This window comes from Aricia agestis, chromosome 6, assembly GCF_905147365.1.
Source record: "Aricia agestis chromosome 6, ilAriAges1.1, whole genome shotgun sequence".
In the NCBI taxonomy this organism is placed as follows: domain Eukaryota; kingdom Metazoa; phylum Arthropoda; class Insecta; order Lepidoptera; family Lycaenidae; genus Aricia; species Aricia agestis.
The window spans coordinates 2595735-2618838 of NC_056411.1; the positions used below are offsets into that span (position 1 = coordinate 2595735).

Below are 23104 nucleotides of genomic sequence, written 5' to 3' on the forward strand. Positions count from 1 at the left end.
AAAACAGGTTTTTTTTTAATCTAGACAAGAAAGGACTTTATCGTTGAACGATAATGCCGTCCATATAGGTATACAATACAAATTAATTATAATTTAAAAATCAACAAATAAATCAGCCTCATTTTAAACATATGTCTTAAACATACCTGAGATGTTTATGAGATATATCTAGTATCTTATATAATATTTTAGCAGCCTAAGAAGATGGATCAGCCAAGATACTGTTAACACTGCCTACATTATAACAATCACTGTTGAGACGCGACCTCAAGTCTGCGCCCCGGACACACTCCGTCAGTATATGGACAATATCATCTTGTGTATTGCAGATCTCACATAAGGGATTGGGAGCTTTACCCATAAGAAAAGCAAACTTCTTTGACGGAATGTGCCCGGCGCCCGGCGCCCGGCGCGCAGTCGTAATGCCTTAGTTAGGTCCCTCCTATTTAACCCGCATTGACCGATCCACGTCCTGTAGGTGCTTAATTGCGGTTGGATAGTCGCGTACCAAATGCCTTTTTCCTTTGACCTTTGATTGAAATACTCCCGCCAATCATCGAAACATTTATTTTTAATATATAAAAAAAGGAGCTATACAATGGTTCCACGTCAATCGGAGTACCGTCAGCGATGGCTTCTCTGGCCAACTTGTCTACAATTTCATTAGCCTCGATATTAATATGCGATGGAATCCATTGTATGGCGACTTCTTTCCCATTTCTTCTCAAGTTTAGAATGTCCTTCAATATAGAATAGGCTATCGGTGTACCTCGTGAAGACGAGGTACATCGAGCCAAATGTTGCAAAGAACTTTTTGAATCCGGAAATATTACAAACTTTGATTGATTTATCGAATGAATATAAGAAATAGCTTTCAATACAGCGGTTAACTCGATCGTCATAATAGACAAAACATTGGAAGCAATTCTAAGCTTAAAATGGCAATTAATATTACAGTCAAAAAAGTGCGCCCGAACCGGTCTGGCTTTTTGAGCCATTCGTGTAAATTTTATAACTCTGGTTTCGCTTCAAAACCTTCGATCACTAATATACAAGATACACAGTCCGCGGCAAAAAACGACCTCACTAAAAGAGCACCAAACGCAGCATTCTGGTGGACTTTCGATTTAGCAGTGCTCGAACGCTCCGCTGGGAAACATGTCCCAGTGCTCGTTCAACAATTGTAAAAATCATACGTTTAAAACGCAAAAAAAGGATGGAATTTCATATTTCCGGTAAGTATTAATTTTATCCTAATATATTTCATACAATTGTATTATAAATATTGGCATTTCGTTAAGAAATCAACAAAAAACAGTTTTAAAATTAAGTTGTAAATAAATCAACACGAGGTATAAACCATCTCAATTGCGAATACTCATACTAAAAGTACTTATCGTAGTTTATCATGCCCACTTGAAATGTTCGGGTTATACACTGTGTTTCTGTTCCATTTGGTGGAGTCGCTATTAATTATTATTTATTTTATTGAGGAATATATTTTTTTAAGTTTCCGCGAGATCCAGTTAGATGTGGAGATTGGATATCAGTTATAGCACGGCAAAGATGCGAACAATTTTTCAAGCCGACTTTAGCGAGCGTTTTATGTTCTAAGCATTCATATTCAATGTATACAAGTATATTTTAGTTAACTATAAAATTAAACATATTAGAACAACATAATATTACAAGTAAAAATAATCACTCCACACTTTATACATTAAACTTTGGAAAAATTAAAAAAAGGGCTATTAAAATTATTACAATCAACAAAAAAATATTGAACAGTTCGACTCCACTCATACTTCACTTCACCCTGTTCCAGCGGCGAAGTGCGGCCGTAAAATTATTGAAGTGGTTTTTTGAAATTGTAATAATTTAAACTTTAAGACATATACGCGGATGGTTGAATTTAGTTTGAAGCGTGCGTCGTTCGTAAAATTTTTATTGCTTTGTAAACACACATTGTACATTGTTTTATAAAAAGATCTTTAATAACTATTATTAAGGTTGATTTTAGATAAATGTATACTTTTTTAAACTCTTTTACTCGGCGACAGATTTTCGAGAGGTTTTGTATGGGACTGTGTATCTTGTATATTAGTGATCGAAGTTCAAAACGAATAAATCTTTCGCCTTTTTTTTTTAAACAGTTTTTAAATTTAGTATTGTTTTCATTATTTTATGAATAATTAATTTAAAATGAATTCATGTATCTAATTAATCAATTAATTTATCCTGTAATATATATAAAAATGGATTTTCAATTGTGTTAGTAACGCTAAAACTCGAAAACGGCTAAACGGATTGGGCTAATTTTAGTCTTAAAATATTCGTAGAAGTCCAGGGAAGGTTTTAAAGTGACACGAAGTTCACCGGGACAGCTAGTAATTATATAATATTGTTGATCCTTGCTGTTGTTGGCCACAGGTTTTCCGTATATGATTACCGGATTTGTTTTCGGCAATCGGCAATTCGGCAAATGAATTGTCAAAACTGTCAAACTGACAAATGTCAAATCAGTACAAAAATACATAAATGAATTGCAAGCAGAGTTGCATTTTGCGATTTTAGAAAAATGAATCATATTATGATTCATATCATAATTCTTCAAAGCGACCATTTTAGCCCCGCAGTCTTAGATACATGATTGGCGCGAGACCAATCATTTATCTAAGCCCGCAGTATAGAATCAGTAAAAAATACATCTGACGGATACGTTTACTTTCCCGTTTCGTTCACACACGGAACGGAACGAATTCCGCACACGGTGCGTTTCGAATGCAAGCCGGCGCATTCGCTCGTGAAAAAAAACGAACGTTTGCGCTAGTCTCACGGAATTCCAAATCGTAATTCCACATTAGGAAAACGAATACGGAAGACATGTATGCCAAAAGGCCTAAAAGACACGTCGATTGTTTATTTGAAAATATGGTTTTGTTTTTATAATAAAGAGGTTTGCTGCGCATACAAGGAAATATTTTACTTTTTGGTGTTCTGTAGTAATCTATAACGTATTAGTAATCTAATATAATAGTAATCTATAAGGTCTGTCTGTCCGTCCCGTTCTTCTATTGAGGAAACTTTGTATACCTACCGTTATTAAAGGTTGGGTTCTTTTTAATATTTTTTACAGTAACAATGATCAAAATCATCATGTCCTTGAGCTTTTTGGCTCTAACAGTGGCGTATACAGACATGGACGACACTCTGAACATTGAAGCAGTCGTCAAAGATGTGCCCAGATTCCGAGGGAATCTTCTATGCTACGTCGACAAGGGACCTTGCACACCACAAAACTTGGCCTACAAGAGTAAGTTACACGGTCTGCGTAGTACTTATTACCTCAGTGCACCTGACCCTTTAGCCAGCACCTTTCTTTATCGCTTCTTTATAGAATCATAAGCGTTCGTTAATATGAAGTTGACGCTCGACTCGTCTAATGTCAATTTCATACATTTTGATCGGCGATTCTATAAAGATGCGATAACGAAAATATCTTGGCTACAGGCTCTGTCAGAAAATTCATTTCATAAATTTACAAGCCGTTTGCAGCGGCTGCCCACAGAGGGTTAAATAAAGTAGGGTAAGAAAAAAATATAATTTTCATAATTTGTTCGTATGAATCAGTTGATAAGTAATTAAAGTGGTAACATTCCTTTCTAGATTTTTCACTTGAAGTTTGAACCATAGGCGTATCTAGGCACTGCAGTATCAACCGTTTCTATTATAAGAGGCCCAAAAGAAAAAAAAACACCTGTGGTGGGCGCCCCGAGCCGTGAATGAGTGAATTAGTTTATAAACCGCGCCAAGTTTTACGACCCTAACAGAACTGTCCGAACATTTTATCTACTGTACCTTGTAAGGACAATTCAATGTTTCTTTATGTTTCTTCTCAGAACACTTCATGGAAATTGTCAACGACGGATGCAGGGAGTGCAACGACAGGGAGAGGCACATGTATCACGTTTTCCTGAACGCCCTAAAGGAGGAGTTGCCCACCGAGTACCAGGAGTTCAAAGCTAAATACGACCCCGACGGCAAACACTTCGAAGCCTCCGCCAAGGCGGTTCAAGCTTACTAGCTCGTGAATATTAACACTAATTATAAACATTAAACCTACAATATTAGCAATAAACAATTATTGATTAAATATTTTTTTGCAATGTTTCTAATTTTTTTAAAATAATTTTACTAAGTATAGATTTTTTTTCCGAGACTAAAATATATTTTACGGCCGCACTCACTTTAATAATGAGGATTTTGACAATTAGCACTATACAATATTAATATGTTCTGTTATAATCTTATAGGGCATGTATTCACTTTGATTAGTGCGAGTACAGGTGATTAGGCGGGTCCACATCAAGCGAGCCGCCTCGGCGAGGCCCGCCGCGGGCTAGGCATGCTCGCCGAGGGCGAGGCGGACGGGCGTACACAGCAAGGTTGCCTCGCTCGAACAGCCCGAGCCATTGCTCACAAAGACACGATGGCACCGCACGTACGCACAGCCGTGGCAGCTTATGCTTTTATTTTGCTATACAGGGTGTAACAAAAATAAGTGATAATACTTTAGGGTGTGTACATGTTTCTTGTAAAGAGTTCACTGTGAAAGTAGCAGCGCTGAAATACCAAATTTTTTTTTTCACTTTTGTATGGGGAAACTCGTGACGCTCGGGCCCTTGCCCATACAAAAGTGAAAAAAAAATTCGTCTTTCAGGGTGCCACTTTTACAGTGAACTCTCTACAAGGAACACGTACACACCCTAAAGTATTATCACTTATTTTTGTTACACACTGTATACACAACTATCAAAAATAGGAGAATCTCGTCTGTATGATCCTAACAAAGACTCCATTTTTTAGATCCTTAACAGGAATATTCATTTTGCGGCAAAGATTTTTCTCCAAGAATCTTCCCTCATCCCTCTGTTAGTGTATATATAGGGATCCCTGGCATCCCAAAGCCATACATTTGTGGCGTATAAACTTATTAGTAGAAACCAAATATGTGACGTCCACACTGCGCGAGGCAAACGACCGAGGCACCTTTGAGCATTTCAAAAAACCGACACCGCTCGGCTCGGCCGCGCGCGCGCTCGCCCGAGCGTGAGCATGCGCCCGCCTCGGGCGAGCAACGTCCACGCCAACCGAGCGTACGGCGCATGCCGCGCGAGGCGGGCCTCGCTGGCGGCGGCTCGCTTGGTGTGGACCCGCCTATTATAGTGATCACTGATCAGGAGAAAGTAAAGGACTTGCACTAATCAGTCGCTGTCCAGACTTTGGACCAACCCACACGTACCACAACCACACGACATCGCAACGACAAATTAATGTCGTCGAGCAGTTGTTACGTCACGTGTGATTTGTGACGACGCAACGTTGTGGTTGCGATGTGGTCGGTGTCTGACAAGTGGTCGACAACGACTGCAAAATGTGGTACGTGTGAATGGTCCAGTTTATTTACAATACGAAATATACGCCCGACCACGTGGTATGGTTGTGGTACGTGTGGGTTTTCCTTTACTTTCACCTGATTACTAATTACCTGCACTTATCACTAATCAAAGTGAATACAGGCCTCAACAACATTTTCCGTAAATGTTGTTATGTTAATTGCAATAATTACCCTCTCTTGTTTTATTTATAAAATATATGTATTGTCATGATTTAGCTTTTTTATTTAGACTACGATTACTTATATTGTGTTTTATCAGTTCCTGTACGATATCTGCTACATATCCTGTGACGCTGATGACCGTTGTAACAGCAGGACTAGAACTTAAATCATTATCATCACCAACAGTCGTATTCATGTTTTGATAAACATATTATATAAACATCAATGCAATTATAAGACATATCTAGCAAATGTACCTTTCGTTACCTTGACAAGAACTTACCTAATAAATATAAAACTAGCTATTTGACCGAGCTTTGCTTGGTATTCGATAAAACACGAATAAAATACATTTTCTAAAAATAATTCCTAGCTAGATCGATTTATCGCCCCCGAAACCACCTATATACTAAATTTCATGAAAATCGTTGGAGCCGATTCCGAGACTCCAATAACCAATTATATATCTACAAGAATTGTTCGTTTAAAGATATAAGTTTTAAATATTTTAAAATTGTGTAATATATTAATTATGATGTGGCCTAAAGACAGTCGCTCCTATTTGTCTTAGCGTGATAAAATATAGCCTATAACCTTCCCCGATAAATGTGGAAAAATCTAACACTGAAAGATTTTTTTAAATCGTACCAGTAGTTCCCGAGATTAGCGCGTTCAAACAAACAAACAAACTCTTCCGCTTTATAATTTTAGTATAGATTGCTTATTGCTTATTATCTTAAGAAACTACTGGAGCAATTTTTATGTTATTTGGCACACATGAAGAATAGACCACGTGATAGGACATAGGTTTCTTTTTTTGCGGAAAAATGTACGGTTTCCGTGACATTCCTAAATTACGCGGGCGAAGCCGCGCGGAACATCTAGTTGATAATAATTTGTGGTACTGCCGTTCTAACGCTCGACGTAAAATCCATTCTGCATTCTAGTTAGAGCTTATCATGGAATGGGTTGTTTAAAAATAATAATTGTTGCTAATTTAGTAACAACAGCTGTGCCACGACAACATGAAGTCGATTTTGTTGTTATTTTGTTTTGTGTCTGTGAAAGCTAGCAGCAATGTTACTTTTACTTATGATAGTAAGTTACCAATTATATTTTAGTAGTACATTTTGTACAAGTTTGAAATTCTGGAGTTTTTTGGGTGTTTTAGTGTAATTCAATAACATCTATACTAATATACTAATTACTAATTTACTAATTTACTAATTTTACTAATTACTAATTTACTAATTTACTAATTACTAATATTACTAATTACTAATTACTAATTTTACTAATTTACTAATTTTACTAATTTTCTAATTTTACTAATATACTAATTACTAATATTACTAATTACTAATATTACTAATATTACTAATTACTAATATTACTAATATTACTAATTACTAATATTACTAATATTACTATTACTAATTACTAATATTACTAATTACTAATTTACTAATTTTACTAATATTTACTAATTTACTATTTACTAATATTACTAATTACTAATTACTAATTACTAATATACTAATATACTAATATACTAATTACTAATTACTAATATTACTAATTACTAATATTACTAATTACTAATTTACTAATTTACTAATATTTACTATTTACTAATAATATTATAAATGCGAAAGTATCTCTGTCTGTCTGTCTGTCTGTCTCGCTTTCAAGCCAAAACTACTGAACCGATTGCAATGAAATTTTGTACACAGTTATTCTAGAGTCTGAGAAAGGACATAGGCTACATTTTGATGTGGGAAAATATCTTATTTCCATGAAAATATCGATGAAAATTAATTCGCATTGCGCGTGGCCAGCGCTCATCCCGGGGGTCCTGGGTTCGAGTCCCGCAGGCGGAACAAAAAGTTTTCAATGTTCCTGGGTCTTCAATGTGTATTAAAATAATATTTCAAAAATCTTAAATATATTTTATGTATAATATTATAAAAAATCCAGAAATATATCGATGCAATGAACATTTTAGTTCTAATACGATTCAACAGATGGCGTTTTATTTTTTACTTCATTGTAACATAGAACTAATCATACTTATTAGTTATTATGTTTTTCTTTATAGTTTTTAATACGTTAGAATATTATGTTTAATAATATTATCACTTGGTATAATAATAATCAATCTATCTTATCTTATAGAATTCCTACTGCATTTCTAAGGAGTTCGAGTGTACCGTGTTGGCCTATATTCCATCCAGAAAATATATCAATGCAATTAACATTTTAATTCTAATATATGAAAATAGATGGCGTTTTATTTTTTACTTCATTATTGTAACAGAACTAATCATACCTACTTTATTATATATTATTGTTTTTATTCATAACTAGCTGTTGCCCGCGACTTCGTCCGCGTGGACTTTAGTTTATAGCGCGCGGTGTCAACAAAATTTGTGTCAAATTTAAAAAAAAATAAAAACCCTGGTAAGTGGTGCCCCTCTTAGGGCCGCGCAGCGCGCTACACCGGAATGGCAGCGCTGAAAGTGCTCGCCTCGCCGCTGCCATTCCGGTGTAGCGCGGCCCTTAATTAATCAAAATACCCAAAAACAGCTGTGCAGTGTGCACATAATCTATACTAATATTATAAATGCGAAAGTATCTCTGTCTGTCTGTCAGTCTCGCTTTCACGCCAAACGCCAAAACTACCGAACCGATTGTAATGAAATTTTGTATACAGATAGTCTAAAGCCTGAGAAAGGACATAGGCTACTTTTTTACTGGAAAAAAGGGTCGTAAATTTGTTCAAAAAATTCATAATAGATGGCGCCGTGCGTCTTCTACATCGCGCTGATGCTTGCTCAAAAGTCTTTCTATAAGAGGTGGTATCATCTTACATTTAAGTCTCGATTTTTTCGATTGTTATATCTATTCTACGGTATTAAATAAATCAGTACTTTATCTGTGCAGGCAGTGACGTAACCTTAAGACCAAATTTCACCAACGACTGTTAAAGTTAATGCTCGAATTAGTATCACGTTAGCTGTTTCGTTTTTCATATGAATGAAAGAGAAGAAAGGACATTTTAACAAGCTGTTAACACTAACAGACGTTGGTGAAATTGGGGCTAAACCTATCAATGATAAATAGTTTATGGGTAAAGTTGTGTAATTGGGGGGCTAAATAAGCTTTAAAATTTGGCATAAAATATAAAGTTTAATATAAAAAAATGAAGTACTTATTGTGTGCACACTGCACAGCTGTATTGATTTAAGGGGTACCAGGGTTTTTTTATAAAAGCTTTTGACACAAATTTTGTTGACATCGCGCGCTATAAACTGAAGTCCACGCGGACGAAGTCGCGGGCAACAGCTAGTATTAAATATGATCTACTTTAAACTCTTAAAGCTTTTCTACTTTGAATCTTTAACTCCGGTTACACCTCAAGTATTTAGGGACCCTTACTCTGGGAGCAGTATAAGGCTGCCTAAATTGTCCAGAGGAGTCACTCACTAACTACCGGGTCCTGAAAAAAGGGGTGTAATATCCGCTAAGTTGTTAGCAGGAGGAGTCATTCAAAATTGGAACATATATTTTTTTAGTGGCCTTACGTTGCAAAGAGCACTTATGCAAGCACGGCTACAGCTACGAAACCTTCTACCATGTGGACACTTTGGCCAAGAAGTCGAAGAGTCCGGAAGTTTTGTTGGAGATGCACATAGCGATCCTGGCTGCTAGCAACGGGCATATCCTGCTCTCTACCAACTCAAAAGTTGATGCCTCTGAGCCCGTTTATGAAATAGGTAAGAGTGAGATGGTATTGTGAAACTTAATAAGTTATTAATAGCTTAGAGCTATAATAATATGTCTAATCATAAATGTTTCGTTCCGTACTTTATCAGACATATGTAACATGACGGTTATTCCAAGAGGTTCAAGAGCATTTAAATTATCTTCAATGTAATACCTTGTAAGGTGGAAACAATGGTACATTTTTAGTGGTTTTTTTTTCTCTGTAGTTGTCGGTGGAGGTGCTAACAAATTCACTGAGCTTCGTCGCAACGTGAGGAAGAACGCTAAAACGTCCGCCAAGACGCTTGGGATACTGTCTCCTATCGACTTCAGGCCGTTCTACATTAGAATTACCGAAGGTAAAGTAGGTACCAACAGTGATAATCATAAGCAAAAGGAGAAATACCAGCCGACGAGACTAAAATTGTCTTGCCATCTGTGTATGAATAAATTTCTCCAATGGTACATTCTCAAGGCATAAATGACTGTCACAGCGTGGTCACACTCTTCTTATATAAAAACATTTTTTTTTGTTTCAGACAGAATAATCTGTATTATATTGTGTACATATTTTATATTGCATAGGTGAAATTGCTGTGTTAAAGCTTACCAATTCATAGCACCTATTTAAAGTGCTCTCTTCAAAGATCTTTATGTAGTCCTCATGCTAGTTCCATCGAAGGAGCAATAACAGCTCACCAGATTGTAAGAAAGTAACCTACTCCTATAATAATTAAAATAACGAAACACAAAAATTAACACTTTGACATTATATTAAGTTTTGTGCCTTATCAGCTCGTTTTTTGTGCATTATCAGTCGCTGTCTTAGGCGTATTTTGTGTAATAACCCTATTTTTTTTGTTGTGTTGTCAATGCAGTCTTGTTTTCAATTACCTAAACAACATAATTAATCGCATTCATAAGTTAATACGTAATTTTGTTGTGGGATGATACACAAATACTTAACAGCGTCTAATTTATTCTGTACAGACGGCGTGATAGAGTTCGGTCGGGAAGGCGAGCCGTTGCCGGTGCTGAGCTACATGGACCACGATCCCCTCACAGTCAACTACTTCAGCTTCGCCGCGTGGAACGGCGTGGAGGCCAAGTTCTTGTACGACTGCCCCGCGCCGGGCGATAATGCTACTGATGGTGAGGCTTTGGGACAGCAATTCGCGTCAATGCGTACTACATGAGTATGATGTGATTATATGTCAACTACATGAGAATTGCTTCTGTTACGTCTTGAATGCCAAATTCCTACACTTAGTTACAGGCATTCTATTCAGCTCATAGGCTGATCACCAAAACTCAGAAGTTAGCCCCAAACTTATCATAACTTGTACCATGAAATAAGATTTTTTCGGCATCATAACGAGCCGATTTTTAGTTTTTTGGTGGTTGAATGTCAAAAACAGACTCCAAATCGGTAGACTCGCAGCTGCATCTGCTAGAACATTGCTCAAAAACTCACCACTCATCACTCACCAGTCAGCGCATTACTACTCACACTTTGCACTTATTCGTGGCAGACTCCAAGCCAGTGGAACGGAAGATGTCAAACTACGAGAACCTGCTTCGCACGCTGTTTTGGTACCGCGACCCCAGCGTGCCGCCTGCCACGGAGGTCAGCGTCGACATCGGCCTGCACATCACCAGCGTCTCCTATGATGAGCTGGACTCGGTGCTGCACTTTGGAGCGTCCATATTGTTGGTAAGTACCATCGAAGATATTGATTCATAGGCAGTTGACGGACCTACGTCATTTGGTCGAAATGTGTCAATTCAATGTGAGACATCTGTCGGATGGGTTTGCCGTTTGACGTAACGCGACTAAATTACGCTGGTCCGCCATCTGCCTATGAATAAAGGTGAATGCCCAAAAATGTATGGACCAAAAACCCGTAATCGATTGAAACCATTTATATGTGGCATAGTAGACTACTTATACTGTATCCCAAATACAATGTCCTTTTTGGATTAAACAATCACCGAGTACTTTAAAAACGATCGTAACTAATTGACTTTTCTTATAGGAATCTATATGATATTCAGGACGACGCGATGCTACAAACGAAAGTGTGGCGATTAGTACCTACCTACGTAGTAAAAACATTTTTAATACAGATGTACAGTGTTGTAATTATGTATTTATGAATTTAATGTTTAAATATGTATCACTTTTATATCTGACAGTATAGAATGTTAGTTTGGTATAGAAAATAATCTGTATACAATATGTACTGTTTTTTTAGGATTATTAAGTACACGATATCGGTTATATGATCGTTTTTTTATAAAATAAGGGGGCAAACGAGCAAACGGGTCACCTGATGGAAAGCAACTACACTGTCGCCCATGGACACTCGCAACATTAGAAGAGCTGCAGCCTGCAAGTACGTTGCCGGCCTTTGAAGGTTTGCAGGTCGTATTGAAAATATATTGAAAATATAGTGACAGTTTATTTCAGAGTTTTACAGTGCACAGCAGAAAGTTACGCAAAAAACGTACGGTGGAAGACTGCCACTCATCAAAGTGATGAGGATGGTATATTTTTTGCGTGGAGCGTTGGCGAAAAGCTGCAGGTGGTATGATTCCGAACAATTTCTTAGAGCACTTCCCGTGATACAACCGATAGAGAATGTAGAGTGAAGCCACTTGTGATTTAGTTTATTGTTAAAATATATTATATTTGACATACTTTTTTAGGGTTCCGTACCCAAAGGGTAAAATCGGGACACTATTGAGACTTCGATGTCTGTCCGTCTGTCTGTCTCCAGGCTCTTACTCAAGAATCGCTATAGCTAGACTTCTGAAATCTTCACAGACTGTGTATATCTGATGCCACTGTAATAACAGATACTAAAAACTAAATAAATAAGATTCAAGGGAGGCTCCCATACAAAATACGTGATTTTTTGCCCTTTTTGGCTCCTAATCTATAATGGCTATATTATGTAGACACATGATTTTTTTACGAAATCCTCAATTATGTGTTTACTTTAATATTTAATCGCAAAATTAAAATAAAATACAAAAAACAATTTTTCCCTACTTTCGCTCTATAACGGTACGGAACCCCTCGTGCGCGAGTCCGACTCGCACTTGGCCGATTTTTTTTCTATTTAATTGTACATTAGTGTCTATCAACATCGCTTTCATGAGAAAGATCACAAAAACAACGGAAATAACTAGTTGATTCGAAGGATACCACACTGTGTATCTCAGATTTATTTTTTCAAATTATCGGTTTCGGTTATGGTTTAGAAAAAAAAATGAATTGCATATTTTCAATCTACTATTTATGCTCTACTTTGCTGTACATACATTATTTTAATCGACTATGGGTTTTTTTTGGGCATTGTCCTTTCTTCGATGATACTTAAATTATTACTAGCTATTTGACCGAGCTTTGCTCGGTATTCGATAAAACACGAATAAAATGACATTTTCTAAAGATGATTCCTAGCTAGATCGATCATAAGATTGGTACCATCATAATAGTATATTTAAATACCTGCGTTCTTTGGTCGGGTTATGTTAGCTAAGCTACGTTAAGCCCAGCCGACTGATTACAAACAATATCTACTTACTTCAAATAATCCAACCACAATAACGCAGATTTGCCATCTGCTTATTTTTAATAAATAATAGTAAAAGAGACAGAAATTATTACCAATTCCTGTCTCTTTTAATCAGCTAAGCAAATTATTAATGTATTGCATTTTTGTTGCTAGTTTATGTTGCAAGGCGTTTTATAATCTTAACATGACTTCAGAAATGGATGGACAACAGTCTGGCGTGGAACCCCAATAAGTTCAACGGTACAACGTATCTAAATTTACGACAGGGTCAAGTGTGGACACCAGTTTTATATGTGTAAGTGTTGATGAGGATATATTATGTTTAGCATACTAGAATGCTTTGTAATATTAGTTGAAAATCGTCCTTTAAAGGTCAAAGCACACAATATATCAACTCGGAAAGGGATCGGCACCGTATCGCCTCGAGCCGTTCGATATTGTTTGTATGAAACTCCCTACTGCAACGCACACTAAGTGGTCAACTAGCAGTCCCTCTGCTTACGGCTCGTCGTCCAACCGCCTAGGGTTTTCCGTACTCAAGCTTACGTTTCTTCGTCCAACCTTGCCCCTTTACCCTTCCCCGAGCCGTAAGCGAGGCGTCGCCTAGCCGTAGCCGAGTTGACGTGCAGGCGCTACCCTTTCCGAGTTGACTTGTGTGCTGTACCTTAATCCAGTATGTACAGTCACAGTCAATTCCGTAAAAGTGTACCTTTGGAAAATATTATAATATTATAACCAGTTTTAGGTCATCAACAGTGCACTGTGCAACTCTTGATTTATTGGTGATTGAACATAGAAATAGATTTATCACTAACGTGGATGAGCTATGGAATTGACCACCATGTAAAATAGAGGCGTCCGTTTCAGTTACGAAGACTTCAGCGGTATGGACGTGAAGAACTCTGAGCTGGTGAAAATCGTCCACAGCGGGGAGGCGACGCTTCATCTCCAAGTCTCTGTGAAGACCTGGTGCGCTGGAGAAAAGGGCATGATTACTAAGCAAGTATATTAATTATAGTTTATTTATTTTAACTTTGCGGTTTATTTTCAATAAATAATATTTCTAATCTTAATCGATTAATATGAACAAAGTTCAAGATTTTTTTATATATCTTTTTTAAGAATCCTATATCATGTAAGATATATTTAAAATGCAAATGTTCAAAAGTGCTGCAAAACAGCCGTCTCAACACACTTAAAATATCTTCTTTTAAAAAGATATTTAAAACTTTGTTGTGCCAAAACGTAAGAAAAGCCAAGTTTGTGGTAAAAACCAATAACTTAAAAGGCCGTATACACGATCGGCTCCAACCACCAACAGAGGTCACCTTGGTTGGGTCGACAAAGTTGAATCTCTATCTACACGTAAATCAACTCGTCTGTCTTGGGCCTTGGCTAGGCTGTGGAAAAGTGAACAATGGGACCACTATATAAACCTCAAAAGACCGCAATAGCGCTGGCGTAAAAAAAGACGGATGTAGATGAAACGGTGGTTAAAAGAAAGAAAAAACGTTGAGCCATTTAATCATTTTAAAAATATTGGATTTTCTCAATTATTTTAGAATGAACGAAAATACTTTCAACGAATTATTAGAAATAGTGCGACCCTTAATTACAAAACAAGACATGTGTCTTATTTTGTAATTAAGGGTTCATTAATCACTGTTGAGGTAAAAAGCTGTGTCTGTGGAAGAACGTTTAATAGCAACGTTAAGATTTTAGCTACTGGCGCTACACACCACATGCAACGCATCCTACGATCAATGTGCGACTGAGCGCCAACAAGCGTCTACAGGGTTGCGTTTCAACTCAATGTTCTCTTTTTGACATTGGTCGTGAGGGATGCGCTCACTACCAAGGTTATTGAAGGTTATTTGGTTGGTCAACCAAAAACAAAAGTCTACACGGTTGATTTTTGTTCCAACCCTACCAAGGTGACCTTTGTTGGTGGTTGGAACCGATCGTGTATACGGCCTTTAAGAGTAATTTATGTTGTTTTTTTACATGTAAAGATGGCCACAAGACCAGTACACCTGCTCAGTTATATTGGAGCCCTGGGAGGTGCATGACCGAATACTCTTCAAGATCATGGACAAGAATGATAAAGATTTGAAAAGTGTGAGCACCTAATCTAACCATATTCCTACTCATTAAGGCTATCCCCTGTGCAAACGACTTTGACCATGCATTTGCCGCGTTGCCGAGATCGCTCCAAAATCCATTTTTTTTTACTTATTTTAGTTCAAAAATGACTCAAACGTTTAGTATGCAGTTAATGAAATTTTCGATTTATTGGCGTGTGTTTCAAATGACCGTAATTTTTTAATGGTAGGGAGATACTGAATATATGCTTGAATTTCTACGAATAATAAAAACTAAGGAATCGTAACTCCCATACTATTACCGTTTTAAATTTGGTTCCTTTTGATCTGTCATGTAACGTCAGCCTAGTACCGCTCAAGGTCACCTAAATATTGCAAATGTATTGAAAGGTACACTTTTTTGACAAGTATAATTGTGGAGCATGTTTTTTGACGGAGTTACTTTTCCTTAGTTTTTGGCAATTACTTTGGAAGTTATCATGAGTATAAAATACAAAATTGGAAATTAATAACTAAGAAAGGAACGTTCATGTAGGAGTAGGTACCTACTGAAGATTATTGCTATATTTTTATCATAATTATGTAGCTTTCAAATTATGAGTTAATAAGGTTCTTAAAATGGTAAATCATGGTAACGAGAAATTTCATACTGTAACGAGAGGGGGGCGAGTCATTAATTTATATTGATTACTTTCAGAAGGCTCAAAATTAGGAACTGAGACATCGATTGGTCACCAACAATTCTTCATACTCCCATATTATCTCTTCTTACAAAATATTTCTAACAGTTTTCAGACCTCCAGCTCCCCGTGGTGAACGCGTGGGAGGTGACGACGGAGCCGATCGTCGTGAACAGCTCCATCTGGACTACGATGTTTCCTGTGCAGGAGGAGATCAACGCCGTGCAGAGCGATAGGATCGTTGTGAATATCAACCTGACGAGACGGTCCTCGACTTATAACATCGCGCTGTATACTCCACTGATTGGTAAATAATTTCATAATAGCCCCTATTCTGATTAAATTTTATATGGTTTTATTGATTACAGCCACCATTTTTATGAGTCCAAGTGTATGCGCAGCACTTATGTCCTTGAATGAATGAACAGAGAGAGTTCTTATGAACTCTCTCTGTTCCTTGACTTCAAATTCCAGTGTGACTCAGTATTATCAAACGCGATCAGGAGAGATAAGTCGCAATAAGTTTTAACAATACTTCGTATTACTGATTTCGCCATCTGCGGCTGGTTTTTTTGCAATAAATGTAGTTACGCAACAGTCTTTATTGTACCCAAGTATGTACTATCAGAGAAGTTGATTCCTAGGCAGATGGCGGACTTAAGTAATTTGGTTTAACATTGAATTGACATAAGCCGACCACATGACCACAACTAACATTGAATTGACATAAGCCAACTGCCTAGGAATTAATTTCGTCGGTGGTACATGCACACAGCACGATGCACAAAAGGCACTGTCTTCATCTCTAATCTTATAACCCTATAAGTCAGATAAACCGTAATGGTGCTCCCACACCGCCGTTAGAAAATGTTTGTAAACATTTTCTGTCATAAACACATTTAGTAACAAATGTTGTCAATTGTTACATTTGATTAGGAATTACTGTTACATAATATTAGTGCTCCTACCTCGCTCCTACATATAAAATGTTTACTAATGTTTACTAACATTTTATAACATTTAAATCTGGTATTGGCTCACCGCATGCCCCACCGTCCTTTATAAAGGGTTTACAAACAAAAGGTAACATAATATGTTTTATTTTGTTATAAATTGTTTTGCTATAATTTGTTAATTTACGTTTACAAAACATTTTCTAACATGAAAACATTTTTAACATTTTTTAACATTTATGATTAAATGTTTGCTAACAAATGTTTACTAACGTTACTAAACATTTTCTAACTGCGGTGTGGGAGCACCATAACAATCATCGAGAGATCAGACGCAGAACAGACTTTTTAATGCCTTGTTTTATGAAGTTCTAAAATTAAATTCTTCTTTCAGTCCTAGTAATCTTCTTCCTAATGTCGTTCTGGACGGAGCCGCTGCAGGTGGAGCGAGTGAGGCTGTACACGGGCGCGGTGATCATCATGTGCATGGGGCTATGCTACATCGACCGCCTCGTGCCGTGCTACACGCTGCCCACTATACGTGAGTGTCAGTCAGGTTCTAATATATACGGTAAGCGCTACTGCGGGCTGTACGCTGCCAACTCTACGTTTAGTAAGTGTCAGCTACATAGTGGTGCTGCTGCAGGCTGTACGATGCCATCTATAAATAAGTATCAGAATATAATATACTAGCTGTTGCCCGCGACTTCGTCCGCGTGGACTTCAGTTTATAGCGCGCGATGTCAACAAAATTGGTGTCAAAAGCTTTTATAAAAAAACCCTGGTACCCCTTACATCAATACAGCTGTGCAGTGTGCAAACAATAAGTACTTCATTTTTGTATGTTAAACTTTATATATTATGCCAAATTTTAAAGCTTATTTAGCCCCCCAATTACACAACTTTACCCATAAACTATTTATCATTGATAGGTTTAGCCCCAATTTCACCAACGTCTGTTAGTGTTAACAGCTTGTTAAAATATCCTGTCTTCTCTTTCATTCATATGAAAAACAAAACAGCTAACGTGATACTAATTCGAGCATTAACTTTAACAGTCGTTGGTGAAATTTGGTCTTAAGGTTACGTCACTGCCTGCACAGATAAAGTACTGAGTTATTTAATACCGTAGAATAGATATAACATTCGAAAAAAATCGAGACTTAAATGTAAGATGATACCACCTCTTATAGAAAGACTTTTGAGCAAGCGTCAGCGCGATGTAGAAGACGCACGGCGCCATCTATTATGAATTTTTTGAACAAATTTACGACCCTTACAAATTTACGACCCTTACAATGTCCTTTCTCAGGCTTTAGACTATCAGTATACAAAATTTCATTACAATCGGTTCGGTAGTTTTGGCGTTTGGCGTGAAAGCGAGACTGACAGACAGACAGACAGACAGAGATACTTTCGCATTCATAATATTAGTACAGATTATGTGCACACTGCACAGCTGTTTTTGGGTATTTTGATTAATTAAGGGCCGCGCTACACCGGAATGGCAGCGGCGAGGCGAGCACTTTCAGCGCTGCCATTCCGGTGTAGCGCGGCCCTAAGAGGGGTACCACTTACCAGGGTTTTAAAAAGTTTTTAAATTTGACACAAATTTTGTTGACACCGCGCGCTATAAACTAAAGTCCACGCGGACGAAGTCGCGGGCAACAGCTAGTTATGAATAAAAACAATAATATATAATAAAGTAGGTATGATTAGTTCTGTTATAATAATGAAGTAAAAAATAAAGCGCCATCTGTTTTCATATATTAGAATTAAAATGTTGATTGCATTGATATATTTTCTGGATGGAATATAGGCCAACACAACACACTCGAACTCCTTAGAAATGCAGTAGGAGTTCTATAAGATAAGATAGATTGATTATTATTATAGCAAGTGATAATATTATTAAACATAATATTCTAACGTATTAAAAACTATAAACAAAAACATAATAACTAATAAGTATGATTAGTTCTATGTTCCAACGAAGTAAAAAAAAAGCGCCATCTGTTGAATCGTATTAGAACTAAAATGTTCATTGCATCGCGTCGATATATTTCTGGATTTTTTATAATATTATACATAAAATATATTTAAGATTTTTGAAATATTATTTTAATACACATCCAAGACCCAGGAACATTGAAAACTTTTTGTTCCGCCTGCGGGACTCGAACCCAGGACCCCCGGGATGAGCGCTGGCCACGCGCAATGCGAAGTAATTTTCATCGATATTTTCATGGAAATAAGATATTTTCCCACATCAAAATGTAGCCTATGTCCTTTCTCAGACTCTAGAATAACTGTGTACAAAATTTCATTGCAATCGGTTCAGTAGTTTTGGCGTGAAAGCGAGACAGACAGACAGACAGACAGACAGACAGACAGACAGACAGAGATACTTTCGCATTTATAATATTAGTATAGATTGGCGCTGCTCCTGACAAATCGGTGCCAACTATACATAAGTGCTTATAAAGAGGCTGTAGATGGGCACAGTGATCGTCATGAACTCATGAGCATGGGGTTGTACTACATCGACTGCCTAGTACCGTGCTACACGCTGTCCTCTATATGTGAGTGTCTTCCAGGTATTAATATATAAGCGTTACTGCGGGCTGTACGCTGCCATCTATACGTAATTGTCAGTTACATAGAGGTGCTGCTGCAGGCTGTACGCTGCTATCTATACGTAAGTATTAGAATATACATTGGCGCTGCTCCTGACTACACTCTGCCAACTATACATAAGTGTTTATGAGCGAGGCTGTTGCTAAGTTTACATCGGTCAGACATTTCAATATGGATGCTGCTTTCTGTAAAACATTTGTATCGTTCTGTCTGCGATCGGGCTTTACAGAGGCGCTGCCGCACGATGTAGTAATTCAATTCAAACTGAATTAGAGCCACTCCACACGGCGCGTCATCGACGCAGCGCTTTGACGCATAGCCGGCCACTGGAGCGCTGCGTCATCGCATCGTTATTACGAAGCAGTCTTTACGTCAATACCCCCTCCCGCTTCGTCTCGGGGGCTGCTGTCCGTCATGTGTGCGTTGCGATGAGGCAGCGCGCCGTGTGAACACCTTGGTTATTCGTATGTAAAACAACGCAACGGCAGCGCTGCGTTGACGCAACGCTGATGCAACGCGCCGTGTGAACTGACTTTAACAGCGAAATTTCCATAAATATTCTGATTGCTGTCCTATAACTTGCGAATATGGGTAACTTGAATCTGGCCTAAAGTTTACTCTGGGTATAGATTTCTTTTATATTTAATGAAAGATGGACGCTAATGGGCCTATAATAGGAGAATTTAATACCTCCTGCATGGTACCTCATCCTTATATTCATAACATTACGGCTCATTTTCTAGTAATCCTATACATAACGGTGCAATGCGGAGTGCTGGCAGCGCTGCTGCTGCAGGTCGCCCTGATGACGTCACTGGCGGACGACCTCTGCAATTCCTCCGTCATCCAGGACATACTCATGAACAGGTTGCTGAGAGAAATATTCTGCTTGAAGGAGTCAAAGGTGGGTTTGCTGTGCCACCTTTGAGAAGCCCGTATCTGGCTGGAGGATTCCAAAACTTTCTTAGGGTCTAGACAAATAGGCTGATAAATGTAGTCTGATGATTAGTGATTAGTGCTCCATATGCACTAATCACTAATCTACTAAACTATAGTCACTTAAATTACTTACTGCACTGAGACATGAATATTATATCCTAAGATCCGACCGTAAAATTCTGCATGAATCGTTTTTTTCGATCAAATATATTTTAAAATAATCTTTAGAACGTATAGAATGGATTAATGTTGTGTTGCCTTGTAAAAAGTAGCCGCAAGTACCTCTAATTGAGCAAAATGAAAGCCCGTAGTACAAACTTGCGTGTATTCAATAGAAAAGTAAGAGAATTAAGAATGAATGACATTGAGGAATGACAGGACAATACACATAAAAATAAAAACGCCTGTTAAATAAAATAGCAATCTTGCGAGTTCTCGACGTCCTCAAATAATGCCAGGCATAATAATTGTAGGCCTGAACATTTGTCATATACAAAAGTGATGGCAACCCCAGTTTGCGGCTATCGTGCAACTGGCAACCATGGATATTCATGTACAAAATGCACAAAACTTTGATTTGGTATCAAAATTATTAAAAAAATCGTAGCTTCAATTTTGATGAAGAACTATGTCTGTTTACGGGCTGGCAACCCTAATTTGCGGCCGACTTAGAGCTGGCAACCATTTATACCTTATTTTCTCACGTCATTTTCTTTCAAATGATGTAAAATTTACTGAAAAAAAATATACATGCAAATTATGCATTTATCTCATGAACATTCAACTTAACTAGAGGTACTTGCGGATACTTTTGACAAGGCAACCCAACATTAATTCATTCTATACGTTCTAAAGATTATTTTAAAATATATTTGATCAAAAAAAACGATTCCTGCAGGATTTTACGGTCGGATCCAATACTATTATTTACTTACATGCATTTAAATGAAGATGTTAACATTAACATGCATGGGACATGTAATCTGATAAATTCTTCATTAAATTGAAGTTTAATCATCATTAAATGTCTCTAAGTGCGGCAGTTACATTTTTAACCGACATCCAAAAAGGAGGAGGTTATAATATTATGCTCGCCTGTAGATTTTTGTTACTTTTATACTTTAATCTGTCTAGGTTGATTAAGCGCTTTATTATTTTTAGGGTGGGTTGCACAACTTACTTTAACTATAACTGTAACTTTAACTATAAATATAATGCAAAATGTCAAATCATTGGTTAAAGTCAATAAAGGACGCCATATTTAACGATAACCATGGAGCTCGAAAAGGCTTTAAAATATGAACGTGGCGAAAAAAGGAACTAACGCTGTCATCATACAAAAAGGCCTTTTTTTACAGTTCTCCTTTACCAGCAGCGCCCCCGCCCACGTTCATTTATAGCCTTGTTGGACCAGCAACAGCAACAGCTGATATCTGTCAAATTCTGTGGTCAAAGTTAAGGTTAAAGTTAAGTTAGCCTTAACTCTAACCCATATTATCTTTGACCATAACTGTAGTCTGTAACTATAACCACGTCTCTGGTGCAACTCCGCAAGTGTGCGTCTGAAATTCCGATTTTATTGAAATAATAATACAGAAATAAGACCAGTAAAAGGAGAGGGTATTTTTAACGAAGAAAAATGTCCGGGTTCCAAGTTCATTTTAAAGCAAAGTTGCGTGCAACATCCATTTTTGGTTAAGATACTAAGATCAAGTCTATTTTCAGGCACGTCCAATCTATGTCAATATCAACGAGGGCTACTCCCAAGAGGACGAAGACTTAACAGAAGCCGGCGTTGGGGCTGATAATGATGATAAGGACACGAAAATCACGAACAAAATGGAGGTCGCAGTCATCATGGAGAAAATATTGTTTGTCATCTTCTCTGTGACTTTTGCTGTGATGCTCTTCTCACAGGATTAAAAGAGAGACAAAGGAAAGAGATGAAAAAAACGAAGATAAAAATATTATTATAATTATGTACTTAATAAGAATAAATTTAACCCCTCGATCGTGGGAAAACGAGACAACACAGATATTCTATTGTGTCTCGTTCACCGGTGAGCGTATAGGGCTTGATGAATTAAGGGCATAAACAGAAAGTGAAGTGTTTGGTACAGAATACAGATCGACTGAAGTTAAAAATCTCTATTACGTATTATTATGCTTTATTTGAAGTATAAAAGATGTTAGTGGATGAAGTGGATAACTCACATTTTATAACATTTACTGACTCATATTTTTCCTTATAATTTGAACAAACCTTGTGACTTACCTATTTCATCATGTAGCTCAGGGGTTCCCAAATTTATTTTGTCTACTGCCCACTTTGAGAACAAATTATATTTCAGCGCCCCCATTGTTTCAATTTAAAATGCATCCAGATGAAATGAAATATCAAATCACCCCCTAAGCCTCAACACAACGCCCCCATTTTATTTCCGGGTCCCACACCGCCCTCCTTTAGAGCTTCAGTGCCCACAAGGGGGCGTTATCGCCCACTTTGGGAAATGCTGATATAGCTAATTATATCTTGGTTAGAGCTATACATAAAACCAATATTTTTTATACAATCCATTTCTCCGGTTCATTTATATGCAAAAAAACAATTTTCAAATTGTTTGTATCCTAATTCCTATTTCATCCACTTAGACGTCTTCAATTATGTGCCATAAAAATACGCTAAAATTTTTCTGTGATTTTAGTGTTTTTTCGAAATGATATTATGTTCAGTTCATAATTGCAAGTGATAAAGGGTCAGTTGGAACCTTTATCACTTGCAACTACTCTTTCAAGGAGTTCAGGTTGAAGTAAAAGATAGGTA

The 23104-nt window shown here is 37.3% G+C and overlaps 2 protein-coding genes across 2 annotated transcripts; both read left to right on the plus strand.

The window, feature by feature from the left end:
- The first annotated feature begins 3189 nt into the window (after nucleotides 1-3189).
- On the plus strand, nucleotides 3190-4084 carry LOC121728065 (ejaculatory bulb-specific protein 3-like). Its single transcript, XM_042116171.1, has 2 exons — nucleotides 3190-3313; nucleotides 3900-4084. The coding sequence occupies exons 1-2, from the start codon at nucleotides 3199-3201 to the stop codon at nucleotides 4082-4084; spliced, it is 300 nt and encodes a 99-aa protein (XP_041972105.1). The 5' UTR covers nucleotides 3190-3198.
- A 2493-nt stretch (nucleotides 4085-6577) lies between these two features.
- LOC121727579 (neuronal acetylcholine receptor subunit alpha-5) lies at nucleotides 6578-22207 on the plus strand. Its single transcript, XM_042115485.1, has 12 exons — nucleotides 6578-6718; nucleotides 9196-9396; nucleotides 9613-9744; nucleotides 10376-10537; nucleotides 10918-11099; nucleotides 13164-13264; nucleotides 13837-13968; nucleotides 14982-15087; nucleotides 15860-16058; nucleotides 17099-17245; nucleotides 20085-20245; nucleotides 22006-22207. Exons 1-12 carry the CDS (start codon nucleotides 6646-6648, stop codon nucleotides 22201-22203), a joined length of 1794 nt encoding a protein of 597 aa, XP_041971419.1. The 5' UTR covers nucleotides 6578-6645; the 3' UTR covers nucleotides 22204-22207.
- Nucleotides 22208-23104: the final 897 nt, after the last annotated feature.